At 55.0% G+C, this 21,218-nt stretch overlaps 10 protein-coding genes across 10 annotated transcripts; 5 read left to right on the forward strand and 5 right to left on the reverse strand.

The window, feature by feature from the left end:
- Positions 1 to 1,426: 1,426 nt before the first annotated feature.
- On the reverse strand, positions 1,427 to 2,674 carry LTHEOB_9357 (Basic-leucine zipper (bZIP) transcription factor; the record flags this gene model as incomplete). The annotated part of the gene is made up of 2 exons (XM_035518936.1): positions 1,427 to 1,968; positions 2,344 to 2,674. 2 exons carry the CDS (start codon positions 2,672 to 2,674, stop codon positions 1,427 to 1,429), a joined length of 873 nt encoding a protein of 290 aa, XP_035368962.1.
- Positions 2,675 to 3,390: 716 nt separating this feature from the next.
- On the forward strand, positions 3,391 to 4,283 carry LTHEOB_9358 (uncharacterized protein; the record flags this gene model as incomplete). The annotated part of the gene is made up of 2 exons (XM_035518937.1): positions 3,391 to 4,109; positions 4,238 to 4,283. The coding sequence occupies 2 exons, from the start codon at positions 3,391 to 3,393 to the stop codon at positions 4,281 to 4,283; spliced, it is 765 nt and encodes a 254-aa protein (XP_035368963.1).
- Positions 4,284 to 5,710: 1,427 nt separating this feature from the next.
- Positions 5,711 to 6,634, forward strand: LTHEOB_9359 (uncharacterized protein; the record flags this gene model as incomplete). Its single annotated transcript, XM_035518938.1, has 1 exon — positions 5,711 to 6,634. One exon carries the CDS (start codon positions 5,711 to 5,713, stop codon positions 6,632 to 6,634), a length of 924 nt encoding a protein of 307 aa, XP_035368964.1.
- Positions 6,635 to 7,103: 469 nt separating this feature from the next.
- Positions 7,104 to 7,591, reverse strand: LTHEOB_9360 (DNA replication complex GINS; the record flags this gene model as incomplete). Its single annotated transcript, XM_035518940.1, has 3 exons — positions 7,104 to 7,255; positions 7,307 to 7,366; positions 7,426 to 7,591. The coding sequence occupies 3 exons, from the start codon at positions 7,589 to 7,591 to the stop codon at positions 7,104 to 7,106; spliced, it is 378 nt and encodes a 125-aa protein (XP_035368965.1).
- A 403-nt stretch (positions 7,592 to 7,994) lies between these two features.
- On the forward strand, positions 7,995 to 10,349 carry LTHEOB_9361 (Shugoshin; the record flags this gene model as incomplete). Its single annotated transcript, XM_035518941.1, has 5 exons — positions 7,995 to 8,043; positions 8,097 to 8,136; positions 8,193 to 8,576; positions 8,627 to 9,132; positions 9,187 to 10,349. 5 exons carry the CDS (start codon positions 7,995 to 7,997, stop codon positions 10,347 to 10,349), a joined length of 2,142 nt encoding a protein of 713 aa, XP_035368966.1.
- A 1,308-nt stretch (positions 10,350 to 11,657) lies between these two features.
- On the forward strand, positions 11,658 to 12,507 carry LTHEOB_9362 (BTB/POZ domain containing protein; the record flags this gene model as incomplete). The annotated part of the gene is made up of 2 exons (XM_035518942.1): positions 11,658 to 11,665; positions 11,877 to 12,507. 2 exons carry the CDS (start codon positions 11,658 to 11,660, stop codon positions 12,505 to 12,507), a joined length of 639 nt encoding a protein of 212 aa, XP_035368967.1.
- A 597-nt stretch (positions 12,508 to 13,104) lies between these two features.
- Positions 13,105 to 14,717, reverse strand: LTHEOB_9363 (Helicase; the record flags this gene model as incomplete). Its single annotated transcript, XM_035518943.1, has 4 exons — positions 13,105 to 14,325; positions 14,380 to 14,414; positions 14,464 to 14,582; positions 14,635 to 14,717. 4 exons carry the CDS (start codon positions 14,715 to 14,717, stop codon positions 13,105 to 13,107), a joined length of 1,458 nt encoding a protein of 485 aa, XP_035368968.1.
- A 500-nt stretch (positions 14,718 to 15,217) lies between these two features.
- Positions 15,218 to 16,948, reverse strand: LTHEOB_9364 (Pentatricopeptide repeat protein; the record flags this gene model as incomplete). The annotated part of the gene is made up of 1 exon (XM_035518944.1): positions 15,218 to 16,948. One exon carries the CDS (start codon positions 16,946 to 16,948, stop codon positions 15,218 to 15,220), a length of 1,731 nt encoding a protein of 576 aa, XP_035368969.1.
- A 586-nt stretch (positions 16,949 to 17,534) lies between these two features.
- LTHEOB_9365 (Ribosomal protein S25 mitochondrial) lies at positions 17,535 to 18,360 on the forward strand (the record flags this gene model as incomplete). Its single annotated transcript, XM_035518945.1, has 2 exons — positions 17,535 to 17,902; positions 17,973 to 18,360. 2 exons carry the CDS (start codon positions 17,535 to 17,537, stop codon positions 18,358 to 18,360), a joined length of 756 nt encoding a protein of 251 aa, XP_035368970.1.
- A 306-nt stretch (positions 18,361 to 18,666) lies between these two features.
- Positions 18,667 to 19,988, reverse strand: LTHEOB_9366 (Deoxyribonuclease TatD-related protein; the record flags this gene model as incomplete). Its single annotated transcript, XM_035518946.1, has 4 exons — positions 18,667 to 18,718; positions 18,787 to 19,474; positions 19,604 to 19,781; positions 19,896 to 19,988. 4 exons carry the CDS (start codon positions 19,986 to 19,988, stop codon positions 18,667 to 18,669), a joined length of 1,011 nt encoding a protein of 336 aa, XP_035368971.1.
- Between the last annotated feature and the right edge of the window lie 1,230 nt (positions 19,989 to 21,218).

Below are 21,218 nucleotides of genomic sequence, written 5' to 3' on the forward strand. Positions count from 1 at the left end.
AGCAGCCCCTGATGCAAACGTTGCAGAGCCACAAACCGCCCACAAGAAGCGCGACGGCCAGCGTTGAAGAAGAATCACTCGGGATTTTGGCTGAACCAAGATAATCCGATGAATATCGTCGTGGTGTTCAAGGTCAAGTTCCACGTCTGAGTCAAGCGCTTCCAACGCTCGCTCGCTTGGTTGTAGAGAGAGACAATCTCGAAAACAACACTTACCGTGGATACTTAGATGGAAAGCTGCTCGTGGAGCAGAAAAAAATGCCACATAATGGTTACTCTCTTAGATAGCATGCTGCTCGGCCGTCCTTGCTTATGCACCCTGGCATTGCTGGCATCCCTTGCCAAATGCTCCAGCTCGTCCGGAGAGACAACACGACGATATTCTCCGATCCGCGTAACAAGCATAGCATCTGCACACACAGCAAGGGTGGGGAGTTTGATAGAGTCGATCGGAGCGCGGCTCAGGGGCGCCTGCGCCAGTAGGGCTAGGAAGCTAGGGAGGCTGTGAAAAAGACTAGGAACACGCTCATACAACTGTCGAGATGTGACGATGGCGCAGTTCACGGTGAAGAAATTAAGACGGTCGGCGGCCGACGATGGTGCAGGGAAGAAGGCTCGAGTGTTCGGTGGAACCTAGCCAGCAAGTCCCTGAAGTGATGACGCCATGAATGATGACAGTGCCAGCAAAAGAGCGGTGTTCAGGTGTGGAAAAGTCGTTGCCGCCCGTCCCGGCCTTGAACGCACACGGCCATTATTTGGCCTCGTAAAACCGATATAGCGTTGCGCCCGTACCACTGCCGTGGCGACGTTGGTGTTTCTCCGTGGGATGCCCCGCCGCGAGTTTCCTATTACGTAGCCGGGAAATGATCCAGCTAGGTAAAGTCAAAAGCACGCCATTCGAGTTCAACCAAGGAAACGGCGGGCAGGCACGGCTTATGGCTCACACGCCAGCCTCGCCCACGTCGGCCCTTTGTATTGATTCATGCAACTCACGGCTCTCCTCGTGTTCACGCCTGGCTGCCAGCCTGACGCAGAACGCAGATGAGCGGTATCGAGAGGCCTTTGTAGACAGAAACGCAAACAGTAAACATTTGGGTATAAACATCAAGGCGAGGGCCGGACAAGGCATCCACAGCCATAAAATCATGAGGGATACTGAAGAACCGTTTAATCATCTCCCTTTGCTATACAACCTCCGCATTACTTCGTGGATGGCTAGCCATGTGCAGATAACCGAGACCGTTCCCATGGTTGAGACGAACGACGAGAAGCTCAGCTAGATGTGACAGACTTGGTGTTGACGGGGGACCATCCACGGTCGTGCTGTCTGCTGGTCGTCATCTCCTCCCCGCCCGTGCCCTGGCGCCTAAGTCGAGAAACAAAGAGCAAGCAACGCCGGAAACAAGAATGCTGCGAACGTGTTGCATTTAGGCCTTCTCCGTCTTGGTGCCCACGCCGTCCTTGTTCTCCTCCTTACTCCTCTCCTCTTTGCTGATGTCGTTGCCGATAAACTTGCGGTACAGCTCGGCAAACTCGCTGGTGTTCTTGCCGTCGTTCTTCTCGGTGATGAGGCCCTTGAGCCACTTGTTTTCCATCTCGAGCTGGGCGACGCGGCTCTCGAGGGTCGCGACCTTGTCCGTCATCTCCTTGGCCGTCTTCTCGAGCTGCTGCTCGCGCTGCTTCTTCTTGATGCGGAAGCGGGCCGAGGCGGCCGTGTTGCGGCGGCGCTTGTCCTCTTCAGCGGCGAGGCGCGAGACATCCTCGATGGAGAAGCCCTGGGTGCTTTGCGGGGCCGGGCCGTCGAACTTGCGCTTGCCGGCCGAGGCGGCTGTGGGCGAGGTGGCCGAGATGGGCGATGAAGTGCTGGTGCCGTTCTGGTGCTGGACCGGGTATGGGTTCGGCTGGTGCTGGAAGCTGGGGTCCGACAGACCGCCAACCGGGAAGGAAAAGTCCAGCGATTGAAACTCGCCTTGATAGTACGACATTAGTACGGGATACTGGATAAGGTAGTTGTGTATACAAAGACTTGAAATATGGTCGGTGGTTGACGGTGGCTCGGGCTACCCGCTGGGATCACGGGTGATGGCGTGCTTCGGAGCCCACTAGAGACTAGATACGCAGGCTGGGATCTCGCATCCCGCACAACTGCGAGCAGCCTAATAGGTGCATCGCGCGGCAAGCTTAGGCCCAACGCGGTGATAGGGGCCAGAGCAGCGGCACTTCCAGATGATGCAATTTCGCGGTCGGATGGCACCGTTGGCGCAGTGGGTGAAGACCCTGCCAATCGCCGAGGCGAAGGGCGCAGGCCCGCATGAAAATGTGCAAAACGGAAATTAAAACTCACCAGTAAAGTTGAAGTCCATGTTCTGCTTCTGCTGCTGCTTCTGCTGCTGCGGCGGAGGCGCCTGACCGTACGATGCAATCGAGGCGTTGCGGCGCTGCGCACGCTCCTCGGCGTGCGGGTCGAAGTTGTCGAGCGACGGCGCCTGCGACACGTCCGGCAGCGATGTGCCCAGGTCGAAGTCGAAAAATTCGGTGTTGGTGAACAGCGAAAGATCGTCGTCGATGCCAAAGTTGTCTTGGGGCTGGGCCAGCTCCTGCGGCGTGGGGACGGTGTTGAGGTCCTGGATGTACTGGGACACGTTGGGTGCCCTGCGGCCGGCGTATCCAGACATGCTGGCAGTCACTGCAGGTGTTGGCAATCGCAGTGGCTCACGCAGTCGAAAGGGAGTGTCGTCGACGATGGTGGTGATGGGGCGCCTATGTCGGAGGGAGGGCGCGCTGAGTAATCGGTCTGGGCGATCGCCCGTCGCACCAGGGCACACGGTGCGCGTTGCTGACGGTCCTCGGCTGCGTACGGATGTGTGCTGGAGAAAGTGTCGATGCGGTCGCTTTGAGTGCTGGAGTGGAGGCCGCGGTCGCGGGAGGTGGGCGATGAGGTAGGTAGAACTTGCGCAAGCAGTGGCGCGCCGCGATCGCCCCGCGGATACTCAGGCCAGCGGGTCTCTCGTGAGCCAATTCGGCCTCTTTGTCCGGAGTTGCAAGAGCTCCTGCAAATCTGCCAATCACTGCAGCCTGAGGCGGTGCTGAAAGAAAGGATACGCCTGCCTCAGCTTTCTTTCTCCCGTGCTTTCTTCACCCCTCTCTCGTCAGGCATGCATCCCACACCCACGTGCGCGGCCTTTTGCCGCAGTAGACGCCGACCCTGGCTTATCAAGCGGACGCCGAGGATGCCGATGTCTCCGGTAATCGCCGGCGGGAGCGGCTTTCCCAAAACGGCGCCCCCACGCCGGGTGAAGCGTTAGGGCTGTGCAGCTGCCCGCCGGCCCGTTAGTCAACACCAACGCGTCTCCGCCGAGCTACCGCGACCCTGCGCCGGCCCCAGCACGCCATGTCGCGCAAGAACATCACCGTGCCCACCAATGCGGCCCTGCCGCACACCCAGCGCCTGCCTGCCGACAGCCCTGACGTCGCCAAAACCCTTTCCCGCCTCAGCCGCCACTCGCTCCTCGAGCTCGTTCTGGAATGGCTCGACAAGAAGAATCGCGAGTTCTGCGAGCCCTATCTGGCGCACGCGTCTGATCAGGACGAAGACGAGGACGCCCCGTACTCGCCCGCCACCTCTGACGAGGAGATCGTCGAGGTGTACAAGGAGCTCAAGGCGCGCAAGGGAGGCAAGCGCGAGGTTGTCGATAGGATCCTGGAAGCCGATTGGAGGCATGGCATCACGCTGTACCAGCTGGCCATGGCCGAGACGCGCTATCTTCTGGACCACCCAAACTCCTTGCGCTGGAATGCGCTGCAGCTCTCCAAGGTCACCGGCTCTGGAGGCTCATCCACCGACGAGAATATCGAGGTAATCGACGAGAGTGCTGCTACCAGTCTTCCTCGCTTCCACGCGACCACGTTCGCCCTGAATCTACAGAAAGAAGTGGCTCCTGTCACCAAGGCTCACTACTACATCACCCGCGTCAAGGCGTTCGGCATTTCATTACTACGCGTGCACATCCATGATTCGCCTTACAATCATCCTCTTCCTGGTGCTGCCAGCAGCGCTGCTGAAGGATCAAAATCCGTATTTCTGGTCTTCCCTGATGGCTCGCCCTACGTGTATGTCTCGCTAGCTACGAATCTGGGTCAGACGGTTGGCGTAGAAGGCCGCAGCCTTAGGAAAGTGGTCGTTGACGTTGGTCATCCCCATCACTGTTGTACTTGCAGGTCACTAACCCGAAGGCCAGGCTGTTCCGAAGGCGCTTTCGCGTCCCCATAGCCGCTACGCACTGACTACGACGTCCCTGTCCTCACGATCTCTTTCCACCCTTCTCTCCTTGCGCGGTCCTGGCCGCAGCAATGCTGCTCCTGCAGGTTGGTCCATTTTCGCGGAAAATAGTTTTGGTCATGATGCACTTGATTATGATACAGGGGTGAATCGTAGGCAGTCTTCCGATGCTAAGGCAGGTGCTGAACAAGATGATGCTATGGAGGGAGGCCCGTTTAGCGGTCCCTCCGTTGGTGCTGGCAAAAGAGGCCATGGTCAAAAAGATGACGCAGCAGCGAAGAGAAGAAAGTCAGTCGCAGAGGCTCGATTTGGCCCCTCAGCAAAAGAAAATGATGGAAAGGGTCTTGAACGCCTAGACATACGCATGGAGGATCCATTTCCGGAAGGAAATTGCCAGGCTCAGGTTGGCGAAGAATCGTGGACACCAGATGTTCACCTCAGTTTCCAAGGTTCGCATGTCTTTGCCGGAGTCCGGCAGCTCGTCGAGCAAGGCATTGTAGACGGAGAGAAAATGCCAGGGTGGATGGCAGGTGATGCGGGGGTTAGCGTTGGCGCAGTCAAGGAGGGGAGGGTGAGAGAAAGGACTTGAAATGTGGGTTAAAATGGGAGCGAGCATGGGCGGGACAGGCGCTGATGACACTTCTAACGGCCTTGGGTTACGGTTTCATTTCTACGATACCCTGAATTTGGCTGGTAACGGCGCTTTGGGAGGTTTGCGGCTGGAGTTCTGGTTGTGGATTCCAGTCACGCACGTATGATAGACCACGCAGCGGGCAGGCGTGGTCAAAATAAGCATTCTGAAAGCTCGGCTCATCCGGAGGGTGACACTGGACGATACCTCTAAATGGTAATATTCTGATTGGTCAAGACTGCTTTAGAATTGTGTTGGAGGTCCGATTAGGCAAGTGCCAATTGTGCACGTGCATCCAACCGCTATACATACGAGGTGGCGCGCGTCCACGCGTCCGTCCCGCGTCGCACGCGCCGCCGGACTTTATCCAGACCTCAACTCGACTCCAAATTTGAGGCCCCGGAGAATTCGATCAATCGCAAGCTGAGTGGACTATAATAGGCTATGCTTGATACCTCACGTAACATAGGTATGTGGCTGGCTAATCTGATCTATCATGTCATCCCCATGGCCGATGCCGTCTCCTTCCGAATAGCATTTATTTCACTTCTTCGGGAATCTATAATTGCAGCATTTATCTACCATGCCGCTTCGTAAAGCACTTACATCCAGCTTCAATCGTTGCTTTTAAGTCAGTGAAAAAGTTCCTACTGCTAAAATTTCGTCCAGGAAGCCTACGATCATCTACGCACACATCCCTCTTCTCCATTTCGCAATACTCGTACAACTAGAATTAAACGCACACTCTGCCAGCGAGTAGCACGGGAAATTATTTCCTCATAAACAACTCACAACACTACAATGCCTCTAAATCCTGCAAAGACCAACCTCACGCCCACCCAAATCAGCAAAGTCCACTTCCTCGCCGCCCTCCGCCGCTACCCAGCCCTCGTCCCCGCCGCCCTCAAACCTCTCGACCAAATCCGCTACCACGACATCCCGACCGCCATCTCCTCTTCTCCTTCCCTCTCCGCCCCGCAACTCGAGCAGCTTGTCGAATGGAAGCTCAAGCACGGCACCTTCCGCCCGACGCTCCTGGCGTTAGTCCGCTCCAACGCGCCCTCCGCCGTCGAAGCCGCGACCACCGAGGCCTTCGGCATCCTCTCCTCCTCCCGAGGAGCTAGCGGCGGTGAGGACGGCCAAAACGCGAGGATGGAGGCGCTGGACGTCCTGACGAAGGCGCTCAAGGGCGTGGGGCCTGCGACGGCGTCGTTGGTGCTGGCGTGCCGGGAGCCGCGGTCGACGCCGTTTTTCTCGGATGAGATGTATCGGTGGATGTGTTGGGGGGAGGCCAAGGGGGCCAAGGGGCAGGGTGAAGGGTGGGCGAGGAGGATCCAGTACACGCGGGGTAAGTATAAGATGTTGTTGGAGAAGGCGACAGAGGTGGTCGAGAGGGTGAGGGCGTGGGGGTTGGGTGAGGAGTTGGGAGAGATGGGGGAGGCGGTAGCGGTAGAGAAGGTGGCATGGGTTTTACAGAGGGAGGGGGTGGATTGCGATCAGGGATTTGGTGAGGAAGAAGATATATTTGGTGCGCAGGTGAAAGGGAAGGGAAGAAAGAGAGAAGCAGAGGCCGAAGAGGAGGCTGGGATGGTGAAAAAGGCGAAGAAGGGACAAACGACAGCCCTGGATACCGCAAACAAATCAAGAAAGGGGAAGGTGCAGAAATCTGAAACTGAAGATTCTCCTCGTAGACAAACGCGATCTTCAGCACGGAGGAAGACTTAGTTGTCAACGGTCATCTGAGAGCGTCCTAATCCATCTTCTCAAGTTATTCAGAGTGCATTTCTAGCTCTCCTTTCTCTGTTCAATTTGGAACCTCCGTCTTCCTATTTACTTGCAATGCTCATCAAGTACTATCTCATTTGGTCCTTACATCCTCACGCGTTCCATGCCACAAGACTGGGCCATATATTACCCAAGCCTAGACGCCCATGACGCAGCGCTTGAGCTGGTGGTTCCGGGCAGAGTTCAGTTATACCTCCTTTATCGCCAGAGTTGAACCTGCCTACTTGGGTAGACCTTGATGGGCGCGTAGGCTCGTAGCATAAAGCCATTTCTCCAAGCTGGTCTAGCGATAGGCTTTAATGAGGCTAGCTTTCGTGAAATAACGCAAAGTCGTTGCCCAATTTCTGGTAGACTATTCTGTCGTATATTGAGGACAATCAATCAGTCCTGGTGGACCGCATAGATGCCCTCATTCGGCGGCGTTGGCAGAGCTGGCCTGCTGAAGCAGCGGTGCCGCGTGTTGGGTCGGAATTCGGACGAGAGTCTGCGGAAGGGGAACTTCTTCCTTGTCTTCCTCTGTGGTCTCTTGGTCTGCGGCGTCCTTAGGGTTGGGGATTTTCACTGTACACCATCAGAATTGCACAGAGGAGCAAAGCATTGGGGAGACCATACTTGAGGCCATGTTGATGGCGCGCAAAACGTTGTGCCAATTCGACAGGACAGCAGCGACAGCTATAGGACGCGTCAGCCATACAGTACTCGCCCCAATGGCCGGCTACTGTTGTGCACACCTTCGGTGCCGTCTGAGAGTGTCGACAGCTTCTTTTCCAGCACCTCCATCTGATCGGCTAGGCCAGCACTGAGAGCCTGCAGCTCCTTGAGGTTCGCCAGCTCTTGCTTCTTCTCGTTTATGCGTGCGAGCAGCACGGGCGATGCGCCGCCGGACGATGCGCCCATGGACTGGCCCCGCAGGTGGGATGCGAGCGGGCGAGAAATTGTTTGGCGTTTGTTCTCCATATTGATGCTAATTCAAACGGCCGGGTTGCGCGGTGGAAAATTGGCGGCGAACAGGCTCTGGAAGTGTGAAACGCAGGGCGACGCGGGGCGGGTCAAGGATGGAGTGGTGGTGTTGTTGGTTTGGGCGGGCCTGCGCGCAGGGCTGCGCTACATGGGCGGGCGGGCGTTCGCGCGAGTCAGTTCCGGCCTTTGTTTACACCCGAACTTTCTTGAGCTCCATCTCCACCTTCGACATCATCATTCCCCATCCCACATCCACGCCCACGCGACCGCCATCACGCCGTCCGTCGCCATTGCGTCTTCCGATTAAGCATTAGTTTTGGCCGCGTCTCAATCTGCGCCCATGGCGCGACTTAACGAGGCCCCGCCGCCGCCCGAATCCGTCGATCAGCGTATGTTTACTTTCCCCGCCAACCCGAGCAACCACCACTGACACCACCTGCAGTCAAGCGCCGCTTCATCAGACAAAACCGCGAGCTTGCAAAGTATGCCTTCAGCATCACCGTCTTCATCTGTGGAGCTCTAACCCTGATGATCACAGAAACAACTCAGCCCAGTCCGTTCGCATCCGCGCCCTTGAGACCGAGCAAGCCCGCATCCTCGCCGAGAATCTCTCCCTGCGAGAACAGATCATCCAATTGCAGACAGAGCTTGAACAGTCCAGGGGTCAAAATGCAGTCCAGCAGATCAGCTCCGTCAAGGACCAGCTCGAGTCCAAGCTCCTTGAGATAGGTAGCTTGGTTGCTGAGCTGAATACGATCAACAAGCCGTCGCGCAAGGTTCGGGTATCGGATGCAGGCCCTTCAAGAGCGGTGGAGCACTTCGAATGGAGACGTGCAATGAAGGAGCAGATGGGTGATCAGGACGACGACGATGTCCTACCCACCATCAAAGAGAACAAATACTATCCGCGTCGCACTCTGGAGTATGCTGAAATGACCGTATTGGCGAGAGAAATGCGCTGACAGAACCCAGTGCTGAGGAGCTCCACGCGGTACTGACAAATGCGACCGACGATTCTCCAGACCTGGGTCCACCACCAGTTGCCCACTTCACCGACGAGGATCCCATCAAGTTTGACCCCAAGCCAGCAAACGACGACGCCAATGATGACATGGATTTGGACCAGAAGGATGAGGAAGTACTCCCAGCCACCGTATCAGTCAATCTGGAGACAAGGAGGAAACGGAGGGACAGCTCCAAGCTAGATCTCAGGAAAATGTCTGTGTTCCAGTCCCCAGAAGAAGTCCACAAAGACGAGAACAATGCACCGGAGCCTTCGAAAATGGGAAGGAAGAGGAAGCTGAGCGCCACTGCTGAGGAGACAACTGGAGACGCCGGTGAGAAAGATTGTCGGGACGACTTCAGATTTAGCCGCAGAGGTGGTGACAGAGAAAACCGCCAACCTCTGGAGCCCATCTCCAAGCAGAATTCAACACTCGACATGCTCATGGCGACTGAGCGTAGGGCTCTAGGAGACAGTAAGTCATGGACGCCTCAATTGTTCCCTACCACTTCGTTAATCCAAGCTATAGAAACAAACACGTCTCCGAAGAAGGTACAGAGGTCTGATTCCAAGTCGGACACGAAGAAGCTAGAGTTCCCGAAAGAGGCTGCTCGCAATCGGGTGAGAGAGCGGAAGTCGAGGGCTGCAGTGGTCAATGTTGCCCCGATGGAGTCGAATGAAGTCGAAACGGCGGATATCCAGATCGAGGAGGCACAACATCAAGAGCAACCGGAGCTTCCACCAAAAACTCCGGCTGGCCTCGATCTCACCTCTCCCACATCAACGGAGCCATCGGCGGCTCGTCAAGAACCGAAGGACACACCGCCTCCTAGTGAATTCGGCGCTACCAACTCTGACACGTCTGCAGCCGGACGCCCGTCGAGGCGTGCTCGGTCTCAAGTCAATTATGCTGAGCCAAGCTTGGTCAGCAAAATGCGCCGTCCTACCAAGGATCTCGTCGACGCAGTGGTGGATGGTCGGCGTTCATCTGGTGCCCAGTCTGACCAAACCAAATCTGCATCTAACTCAACGAACCCGTTGCGGACCGTAGTGATCAAGCGAGAACGGCCAGAAGATGCACATTCTGCCAAATCACACTCTGTATCGGAGCCAGCCGAGCCCCACAGTCCACTGAGCAGTAAGACTGCAGCAGCTCAGCTCGCTTCAGAAACGCAGATGAAAGAGTATGAGGATAAAGACGCGAAGGATGTGGATGAGAAGCCGACAAAATCCGCAAGTGCAATGAAGGACCTCCTATCAAGCTCCACCTCTGCAGCAGCATCTCGAAGGAAGACAAGTGCGACCAAGGACTCTTCAACAGACACGGCCGGTAAGGACCGCCCGGACCTCGCCATCTTCGACTTCAACAACATCGATGGATCCTCACAACCTGACGGCAAGGATGGTGCTTCATCGTCACACGATGAGAATGCAGAGCAAATCATGAAGAGAAGCAGGGCTCTTGCAGCGAAGACAGCCGCCTCATCGAGTAGTCGACGCCACTCTTCAGTCGTGTCGACGTCAATGAAAGACCGGGAGGGTGGGGAGAGAGCAACATCAACCTCCAAGAGCGTGGCTTTCAGCGATGAGTCGACCCGTGCTAAAGCCCCACGCCAGTCGAAAAGCTCGTCTGCAACAGCAGAAGGACGAACAGACAGAAGCTCGACGAGGAGGAGAAGCATGATGGTCTGAGATCTGGGTTGATTCGCTTGTCAATTTCATATAATGCATTGAATGAACGAACATGGGTTGGGATCGGCAAGATTTGGGTTGGCTGGGTTGTAAAATTGACGACATGGGCAGCCGGGGCGCTTGAAAGGGACTCAGAATTGGACGAGATGGTGAGGGTGAACCTCTTGTTTCTCATATCCTTGGGCTTGGTCACTTCTTGTTTCTTTTTGTGATTGTTAAGATACCAATGCCGTTCATTGCTGATAATTATATTCCTCATGTTAAGATGAAAGACACGGATGATGTTCGATTGTATGCGTTATGGAACTTGATTGGTCTCTCACCCCGTGGCCTAATCGGACATTTAGTTCCACCGCTCATTTGAGTCGAGAGATGATGTTTGTGTATATCTAAGGAGACTACCATCTTCAAGCGTCGACGCATTAATGCTCAGAACTATTTTTACACAGGTATTTCAGCTTCCGTGAAACTGTGTTTCCTGCAGAAATGAGTGTCGGCAAAGTAGAAGAATACAGAACAGAATAAAAAAAGGGAAGAGGTTTCATCGAACTTTTTTCTCTTGAATGATCTCGCGCGTATATTGAGCAGTACTAAACAGACCAACAACACTCCAGTCTCGAACGATAGCAAGATCCATGTTTATTGCTTGGAACATCGAATTACTAAGTAACTTAACTTTGAATTCGTTGGTTTACTAAGAAGTAGGAATGGTAGCTGTGAACGTGATCGCAGGGAGCTTTCGGACTTTACTAGCGCTGTTCCTGATCCTGTAGTAGGGCTAGTAGCTAACTATTTCGGATTGAACCTCAGCTCGTTACCAGACTAAAACAAGGGCCAGCAGATCCATCGGACATAGTCGTTCCCTGTCTTTTATTCCCTTGGTCTAGAGCTAGCTGTCGTCAATTCATCGCCCACTTCAACGTTGCATCAGTGCAGGCGGTGACGTTGCAAAGTCTTCCCGCCTTCGGACATTCTAAGCGCCCCTCCACGGATCGCTTATAAGCCAAGCCACTTGTCAGATGGCTTGGCATGAAACGACTAAGATCAAGCAAGGAGGTAGCCGATCTGCAAGTAAGCGCGCCGTTGTGAGCCCTGGTTCGGGCATCGTAGGGCCTCAAATGAGACTATGACCAATGACATACCTCGTGAGATATGCACTTGGGCTCCATCATGCATTGTTTGAAGGGTGCTCGCCTATGGTACCTCTATCGCATCCTCGATCCTTCCTCATCCTCATCCTTGGGGCCATCTCCATCCGTAGCTGCTGCTTACACCACAATCTCTCAGCTACACTCTCACAAAGTGGAAATGGCGGAGTAAGTCTACAGCCCAGGCACAATGGTATACAGGAAGCGTGCTCACTCTACATTAGCCATCACAGTGAATCCAATGGAAGGAAATCCTCGACGGGAAGTGGAGTGAGCGATCACTCTGCTCGGTCTTCCACCAGGTTTGACTCCCAATCAAACTACTGTCTCCATCGGAACACCTATGAGGAACTGACCAAAACGATACCATTACTTCCAGCTTGACAAGCGAAATCATCCAGGTTGACGTTGGCAGCGGCCAGCGCAAGTACTACATCCACAAGGACATCCTCTGCGCCTCGTCTCCTTTCTTCGCCAGGGCCTGCAACGGCAACTGGAAGGAAGCGAGGGAGCGCCGCATCGAGCTGCCCGAGGACGAGCCGGAATGCTTCGACAAGTACGTGCAGTGGTTGTACTTCAACGAGCTCTTCGTCGAAGAGCGGAAGAACGACTGCGAGGCGCTCCGATGGAGGGACTGGCTGGACGCGTACCTGCTTGGCGACAAGCTGCTCGATCAAAAGTTCAAGGACGCCTGCTTCGACATCGTGTACAACCAGTACGAGAACGGCGGGAGTCTCTCGCCCAGCGACCAAGCCAAGCTACTCTACGAGAACCTCCCCGAATCGGACCCCTATCTGCGCTTGTACGTCTACGTCTCGGCGTACTGGACGACGCTGGATGACTTCGATCCGGAAGTATCTGCTGACGCGGCAAATGCGCCCATGGAGTTCTTTCGCGACGTGGCGAAGGCATTGGTCCAGATCAGAGACATGGCTGATAGCAGCAACCTCGAGGCGACTAAACTCACGCGTACCGACTTCTACCGCGGAGTCCACAGCACTACAAGCTGACAGATCTGAATCGGCTCAGGTGCGGCTCTGCGAACGGGCTTGTGTTTAGCCATGCGGCATAGGGTAAATGGCCTCATTAGATCTACAAAAAGTTTTATGAGTCTGCCCTGAAGCGTCAATATGGCTTTTCTACACGAAAAGTTATTGGAGTTTTGTGGTTTGTTGTGATCGTTTCAAGCGCGTCGATTACCAGCCCCCTCCCTCTTATGGCGATCTGGAGAAAATGACGTGGCTGGCTACGTGATCTTCCGGACATTCTTCTCTGCTTTATCCTATTTTAGTTTACTTTCTCATATAATTACGTGCGGGTGGCTAGCATATTTGTTGTGATGTGGCTAGAACTCACTTCAACAGAACACATCCATACAGCTGGTGGTAGAAGGGTTGACCACTCTGCACAGTACAAAATATGCTACCCTGCGCATTCATGGGAAACTGGAAAATGTCTGGATGCAGATGTAAGTTTTATAACCGTGCAAATATGCCCAGATAATGGATTCAAGTACCCACGGATGACAGGAATCCTATGTAATCCGCCGTCTACGACTTACATACATAATCTATGACCTGTTGATCTACCTTGGTAGGGCCAGCTAGCTAGTCATACCCCTCATCTCCGTACGCCCCGCTCTGCATCTGCGTCGAGCACCATTCCTCGCTCGCCAAGCCCCTATCCTTCCTCTTTATTAGCGCCTCGGGATCCTTACACCAATCGCACGCCCACTCGCACGGGATCGCCTCGCCGCTCTCGCCGAAGTACGCAGCGATCGACTTGTGCCTGCACCTCTTCGTGTCCTCGCAGTAATCCACCAGCTTCTTTAGGCTCTCGGCCCGGCTCCTGTGTTTCTCCAGCGCCGCTCTATTGGTAGCAGCATCCTTTGGCATGTCCCTCGCCATCATCACTACAGCGCGATCCCGATCTTCGCGTGCATAGTACAATATGCACGCTGCGGCCTTGCCGTCGCGGCCCGCGCGCCCCGCCTCTTGGTAGAAGCCCTCGAAGCTCTTGGGCAGCTGCCAGTGCACCACAAAGCGAACGTCTTCTTTGTCAATTCCCATGCCGAACGCCGTTGTTGCCACGACAATCTCGAAACCTGGGGTATTGGCCACCCATCCAGCCAGCGCTGCATCCTTCTCTGCGTTCGACAGGCCTGCATGATATGGTCTCGCACCGATGCCGCTCTCTCGCAGCCTCTGTGCCAGGGACTCGCAATCTCGACGAAACAGTGTGTATATTATGCCGGAGACGGCTTCGGGGCGTTTTCCTGCGGCTTTGAGGGCAGCGACACGGACCGGGTCAGCGGTTCGTCGGGCTTGCACGGCGCGGAGCCAGGTGACGAAGTTGTCATAATGGTCTTCCTCGTCGCTTTTGAATCTTACCTCGTAATGGAGGTTGGGCCTGCTGGTAGTCATGGTGAAGAGCTTGAGCTTTGCAGGATCCAGTGCTAGGGTTTTAATGATATCGTTGCGGACTTGAGCGGTGGCGGTGGCAGTCAGGCAGATGATCGGGACATCTGGAAATTCGTGCTTGAAGAAGGAAAGGTTCTTGAAGGAGGGGCGGAAGTCGTGGCCCCATTCGCTGATGCAGTGTGCCTCATCGACGGCGATGCGGGCGAGCTCGCGGTGAGAATGGATGATGCGCAGAATGCGGCGGAAGGAGTCCAGTTGACAGTATTCCGGGGTGATGTAGAGGAGACGGGTACGCGGGTGGCCGCATTGTAGGTCTTCCATTATGGCAGTCTTTTCAGAATATGGGGTTGTGCTGTTTATTGTTGCGACTTTGATCTCAGCAGCTCTGAGCGCCGCCACTTGATTGTTCTGGAACTACAATTAGAGAATGGGGAGCCAGCTCAAGTGGGCGCATTGGAATACCATTAATGCCAGAAGAGGGGAAATGACGATGGTGACTGGAGCCGTCAGCGGACTAGTAGGTTTCGACACGGAGGGTAAACGTACGACCGTGGTCTATCACTGCAGGAAGCTGGTAGCAAAGACTTTTGCCGAATGACGTTGCCGCTTGCAGGAAAACATCATGTCTGTCCAACGCAATGTTGATTACTTCGCGCTGTAGGGGTCTGTTGAAAGGAATTAAGCAAAGCTCTGCGAGCTGAGCACTCGAAAACGAACCTGAAGGTTTTCTTGCCAAAGATTCTCTTGAGCGTGAAGTCGATGTCGATCATAGATCGAGAGTTCCTCCTTTCGGCTGGCATCCTGGCGTTGTGAGAAATGAGGGAAAGGGACCAGAGTAGAGAGAGAAATCACGGAGAGGTGGTGCAGATGGGCTTGGAGACAATCAAGAGAAAAGAATCGTGTCCGAGATCGAGCGGATAAAGCAGTAGAGCGACCACGCATTTGACCTCATCGTCGTCCGTGGCACGTGGTCATAGGCGCTGTGCGATACTAAGCTGGGCCGTGGCTGGGGACGTCTGTCCAGTGCGACGCGTGGTTGATTGTCGGTGCAGAGGGCGACGCGGCGACGCGAGGTCAGGCCGTCGCTTACATACTAGGCAACGACTTGCCACCGAAGCTTTCCCCAAATGGCAGGTTCAACATCAACGGAAACTCTTCATCATACATTGCTCAGATAGACACAGTTCCTACAAGCCCGTTTCGTACAAACCAGCCGTTGTCCTTTATCCTTTTTGTCCCACGTCCGCATCTACATCTATAGTCTCCAGAAATATACAAACAAATATAGCTTACAATTCGTTTATGTGAGCGTCGACTCCGCCTGAGCGTACCTCGCAGTCCCCAGAAGACTGAGAATAACCTCTAGGTCCTCTTCTGAAGGGTTCCACCTCTTCCTCATCTCCTCCCATACTTCTAGCGTCCGCACCTTGTCTGTGCATTTGGCAAATGCCAGGATAATGACCTTGGCGATGCTGCGATCCAAACATATGTCCTCATTTTTCTTATCGAGAGCCATGGCGAAAGCGAGCCACGTGCCCTCCAGCCTCTCTTTCGTCCACGGAGAATAGCGCTCGCCGCCGTGTTTCTGAAACCCCCAGAACAGCGAGTAGAACATATCACCCTCGAGCGGGATGTTGTAGATGCGATCCATTTCGTCCAGCAGGTCGGTGATGCGGTTGATGTTGCCAGATTCCATCCCGTGGTACCGAATGAGCGTCTTGAAAGTACCATAGTCCGGTCCCACCGGAGAGTGCTCCTGGATTTCTTTATGCGCCTCGGCATTTCCTCGTGTACGCTCAGCCGCTTTGTTTAGCAGCTGCCCGAGCTCTCGACGCTGCCGCCAGTTTCGTGGCGCTATTTTCGTCGTCTCCCGCATGCCTTGCATACTCTTCATCCGCAAGAAGACTTGTTCGGCTGCGGCAGGCTCACCTGCTTTGAGAAGAGCAGTGATGACGCAGTTCAAAACGGCTGTATCCACAATTTCCCCAGCATCCACCAAGTCCTTGTACGCTCTCCTCACGCCTTCTCCATCCCGCGACAGCCCGCGCCACATTATAGTGCTCGTCCGGAAATATCGATCCATCTTAAGACCTCGTGCTGTCATCTCGTTCTTGACCATCTCGGCGAGTTTGTACTTCCCTGCTTTGACTGCTATGTCGAAGAGGATGTTGAAGGTGACGTGATTTCCCCTTGTCCCGGCCTGATGCTCCATTTCTCGCCACAGCCACAGCGCTGACTCTACCTCGCTGTTCGAAATCTTGCGGAAGCACCTTCCAGCAAACTGAATCGCCATGTTCCAATCCGCCAGTGCAATTGGGATCTCTGCCGCCTTCATGTCGTCAATGACGGCCAGGTATCTCATCATTGATGCTTCTGAGCGCTTCCTCACGACGCCCAAGCAATGCAGCAGGTTTCGGATCGTGTTATAGGACAGGTACGCAGCGCGGGGCCACGACAGGCCCGAGTATATCTCGTACGCGAGCTCGGGCGCCAAATCACGCTCCTCCAGCAGCTCCTCCAGCTCGCCGATTGACTCGCTTTCCACCTCGTCCTTGTTCGGCCACGGCTTGTGTCTCTCGTGGAACGGGATGCGCCCTTCTTTGTTGCCGCCGTCCTCACCGCCACCCCACTCTGACAGTGTCGGTCCTCTTGTTTCCGTCTCTTCTTCGGCTTCCCTCGCTTCCCTCTCTTCCTGCTCTTTCCACGTCTCCAAGTGTACGTTTGGGCCATAAAAGTCTACCAGACGCTTCAATTGGTCTAGTGAAGGCTGCTCCTCGCCCTCGCTCTCTTTGGGTTTTTGCGTCTTGCGTCCATTGTTCCGCGAGGCTGCCTGCTGGCCGCGCGGTTTTGCGGCACGGCTGAATTGGCGACGCGCCACGTTGCTGCCCTTCGCTTCCTCATCGTCCACCCTCTTCCGCCTTGGCCGGCAAGAATTATGTAGCAGGGCGGCATTGGCCGTCATTCCCTGCCATTCCCTATGTTTCCGACATGACCCAGCCTGTACAAGCGCGTTGATGAAGAAGTTGTCCATCTGCTGCGGCGAGACGGTCGGTCTATTGCTGCTATCGAGAGAAGGGCGATTGTGATGAAAAGCGCGACGTTGGGCCGGAGAATGGTTGCGATGCGGAGGTGCGAGCGCGGCTGGGCAGAGCAAGGCGAGGAGTGGCCTGGAAGCTATCATGCAGACAGCCGCCGAAGGAGAGGGCTTGGTGGTGAGGGACATGAGACGCGGACATGGTGCTAAGCAGCCGGCCTGGGGTCCATTGGCGGGGCGAATGCTGCGCGGAATGATTCGTCGTTATTCCCCGAGGGAAATCAGCGTTCTGGCTGCAGCCACCGCGTGCAGCTGCTCCAGATTGAGGTGTGGCGGCGGTGGGGGAATGGGAAGTGGATGGGTTGCAATAATTGTGACGGAGTTTGCACCGCGGGCGGCGGAAAGCTTCCTTGCAACGCCGGCGATCTTTCACGCTACCACGCACTTTTCCAACATCAACACCCATCCCGATCCCGCGCCCGCCCGGCTGTCGTTGCTCACCCCACCCAGCGCGACGCTCTCCCGCCACTGCAGCCCCGTCCTGTGAGCCGTACGACCCGCCAGCACCGGGGCCCGCGCGACAATGGCCCGCACCAAGATGGCCTCGCGCGTTCACCGCGCCGCGACCCAGCTCCTCGAGACGAAGCGCATGAAGGTGCCACCGCCGTGGTACGATGTCGTCGCCGATGTGCCGCCTGCGCAACAGCTCGTCCGCCCGCTCCAGCGTACCTACAATGTAAAAGACCTGCGAAAGAACGTCCGCAAGCCGTCCCGCATGTTCCAGCCCCAGAAGCTCGCCTACCAGGAGGACGACCTGCGGAAAGACTTCTTCAAGGACCACCCGTGGGAGCTGGCCCGGCCGAGGGTGATACTCGAGAATGACGGTGCGGACGGCAAGAGATGGGATTGGAGCAAGATCGTGCAGCCGGGAAAGAAGCTGGACGGCGAGAGGTGAGCGTGCTCATTGGATCTTTGGGGAAGAAGTCAATATTGGGCCTCTATAACTGATTCCTGTATGCAGCGTTGTTCAACGCCAACTCTGGCTCATGAAACATGAAAAGCTAGATAGGCCCACGGCCTATGACCGAGCCCGCAAAGAGTTCTACGACTACCGGCACTTCGAGGCCATTGAGCAGCGCCTCGCCAAGGAGGAGGCGCTGGCTGTGGGCGCGTACTTTGGCCTGGGCCCGCTCGAGGTGGGTATGGAGCTCGAGAACCAGGCCTTCGAGGAATGGAAGACCTGGGCGCTCAACGAGATCGAGCTCCAACGCCAGGCGCAGGCCGCTATGTACAGCGGTGCCGAGTCGGGGGCCGTGCTGGAAGAAGGCGACCCTGCTCTCTCGGATGCCGCCGAGGAGGTCGAAGAGAGCATACCAGCGACAAGCGACGGGCAGGAGGCCCACCCGTGATATCTCACAGGGTCAACTTGTTGTGCGAGTGGCTTCTTGTACAATATTGTGGATATACCAAGTGCTGGGAAACGAAGAAAATCAACTAACATTCTATGATCATGTTTGATCGGGTCCATGAGCCAAGGCACGTGTCATATGTATGCAGGAGTCCTCTCCTTCTTGACTTTGAGGAGTCCTGTGATCTTATTGAACCTGACGCTTCAGCTACTCCTTACTACAATCATCTTCAAAGGCATAATTATCTAGCATGTTTCTTTCTTCTCTACTCTATGCGCCACTCTACAAAGTAAACCTCCATTCATTTCACTCGACCTTCTCTCCCAACCCAAACATTCTGATCGAGTTGTTCCAAGCTCTGTCAATGAATCAGCACACATCCGCGGAAGAAACAGAGAACATATAAAAAAATCTAGCAAAACTTACGCCTCGCACACCTCCTCCACGTCGATCCCCTTGATCCTCGCAATGACATGCGCCACGAGCGGAATAGTCGCAGGCTCGTTCCTCCCTTTGACCATGCAGCCCTTCGCCCACCTCTCCTTCTTAACCGCCTTCGGAATCTCGGGCACAGGGCCCTCCTTCAAGAACTTGGCGCTGGCGTGGCTCGGCCGCATCTCGCACCACGGGCCGTCCGTCTCGATCTGCAGGCGCTCCAGCGGAATCTCCCTGACGACCTCGACATTCTCCTCCGTCTTCAAGCTGCAGCCGTTGACGCCAATGTCCAGGCCCAGGTCGACCAGCCGCCTCATCTCCTCGCGCGTGCCCGTGAACGAGTGCACGAGCCCGCCCTTGGGCAGGCGCGGCAGGCGCTCCTTCAGCAGCCGCTCGAAGTCGTCGGCCGCGGCGCGGCTGTGCAGGAAGAGCGGCAGGTGCAGCTCGACGGCGAGGTCCAGCTGCGCCTCGAAGTACTTGAGCTGCTGCTCCTTGGGCGTCAGGAACAGCCGGTCGTAGTCGAGCCCGATCTCGCCAAAGGCCACCGCGTGGCCCGCCGCCGCGGCTTCCTTTGCTAGTGTCCTCAGTGCCGCGAGCATCGCGTCCGGACCGCCGGGAAAGCTGTCAAATTGCTTTGCCGAACAGGGGTGAACGCCGACGGTGGCGTAGCAGAGGCCGGCTGTAGTGATCCCAAAGGAGAGGAAACGAGAGTCAGACAGATTCTACAACAAGAGAAATAAGGAGATAGGCATGGAGGCGGACAAGAGGGCGTAGAAGTGACAGAATGTAAAATAGAACGAAGCCTTACGATGTTCCTTCGCGATCTGAACCGCGTGCTCTGATTCCTTCAAGTCAGATCCTGTCACCATCATCTTCTCGCAGCCTGCCGCGAGCGCACGCTCCATTACGCCTTCAAAATCATCCTCATGCGCCTGCTTGCCGTGGTACACCCCACGGAATATAGGGTCGCCCAGGTTGATGCCGATCTGTCAGAGACAACCCAAAAATTAGTTAAATCACGTGCATGGGTTTTTTCGTCTTTTCGTAGTTGATGCGCGAATCTAAGGTGAAGAGTAATTATTGCGTGAGTGGGGACGAACATCGATATATCTTAGCCTCTTTGTTTGCTGCTGCAAGCCGTTCTGAACGGTAGGAGTAGCAGCACTATCACTGCTAGGAGCGGTGGCAGACATGGTCGCGTACAGTCGAGGCTTTGGGCTCCTAAACGATTCCTGGACACGAAAATTCCAAAACTGGCCTTGAACAGAAGTGATGCGAGAAGGAGGTCCACGTGTGACTTGTGTGGAGAGATTCACCGCGCGACGTGGAAGCATAGGGGAGCAAAACGTGTCGATGAAGATGGAGCGGCTCTGTTCGTCGCCGCACTTTTTGAGACGTCTCACTCCGCCTCCGAGCTTAACCCGAAAAGGAAATCCGGTCGGTGACTCCTCCACCGCCCATACGTATACTTAGGTAGGAAGTCACGCCGGGTAGGAACATTGTACTAGATAGATTTGAATATAGCGGTAAACTAGAGGCAAGAGCGGCAGATGACGGATTCAGAGAGTGACTTAAGTGGATTTGTATTTGTGCTTGAACTAGAATAGACTATCAGCGAGTAGCAGATTTCTCTTAAAACATCGCAGTAGATAGTGCCGGCTTACGGGGATAATGTTCGAGCCCGATGTTTGGATGTATTCATGGGACTCTTAAACTTACGCTTACGTCCAGATGCTTGCTTAAATTACTACACAGAAAGAATGCAGCGTTGTCCACGGGGCCCAGAGGGCTCAAGCTTTCTACGTCCCACAGTGCTTCCATATCATACACAACGACTACAAGCATATTAATTACTGAGGAGAAAGCCATTCTGTCATTCACGCTACCAACGTCTAGTAGAAACGTCCGGATGCCAGAGCAATCCCCCTGACCATTTAAGGATATTGCAAACCGAGAAGCCAAAATTCCCACCCATTCCGATCCGTACCTTCTATAACAGACAAACTACTGCGTGGCCTACATGCTCTGGTTATACGTTGGAAATTACTCCGTGAGCAGACCGAAAAGGAAAAAGGGGAAACATTAAACGAAACCGTCGCTGAACCCAAGAATGCCCCTGTTCGCATGCAATGCAAGACAAAAAACAAGTAGACAGAAAACAATAAGTCAATAACTGTGGGTACTCATGATGCTGTTGTCCGGGGGTTGTCTCATGCAGATAACGAAAAAAGATTTGATCACTCCAAGTCCGCCAGACGCTATGCCCTGAAGGTAAACCGAGACGCACAACACCAAATGGTTATTAGTATGAGACGAGAAAGGAAAAAGGAAAAATGAGCCAAGCCGTGAAGTGCTCAGCCAGTCACGTTGCTGTTGCTGTACGCGGCATGTTGGAGATCGTTCGCGTCGTCCTTTTGCACAAG

Source organism: Lasiodiplodia theobromae (genome assembly GCF_012971845.1).
Source record: "Lasiodiplodia theobromae strain AM2As chromosome Unknown scaffold_31, whole genome shotgun sequence".
Taxonomy (NCBI): Eukaryota; Fungi; Ascomycota; class Dothideomycetes; order Botryosphaeriales; family Botryosphaeriaceae; genus Lasiodiplodia; species Lasiodiplodia theobromae.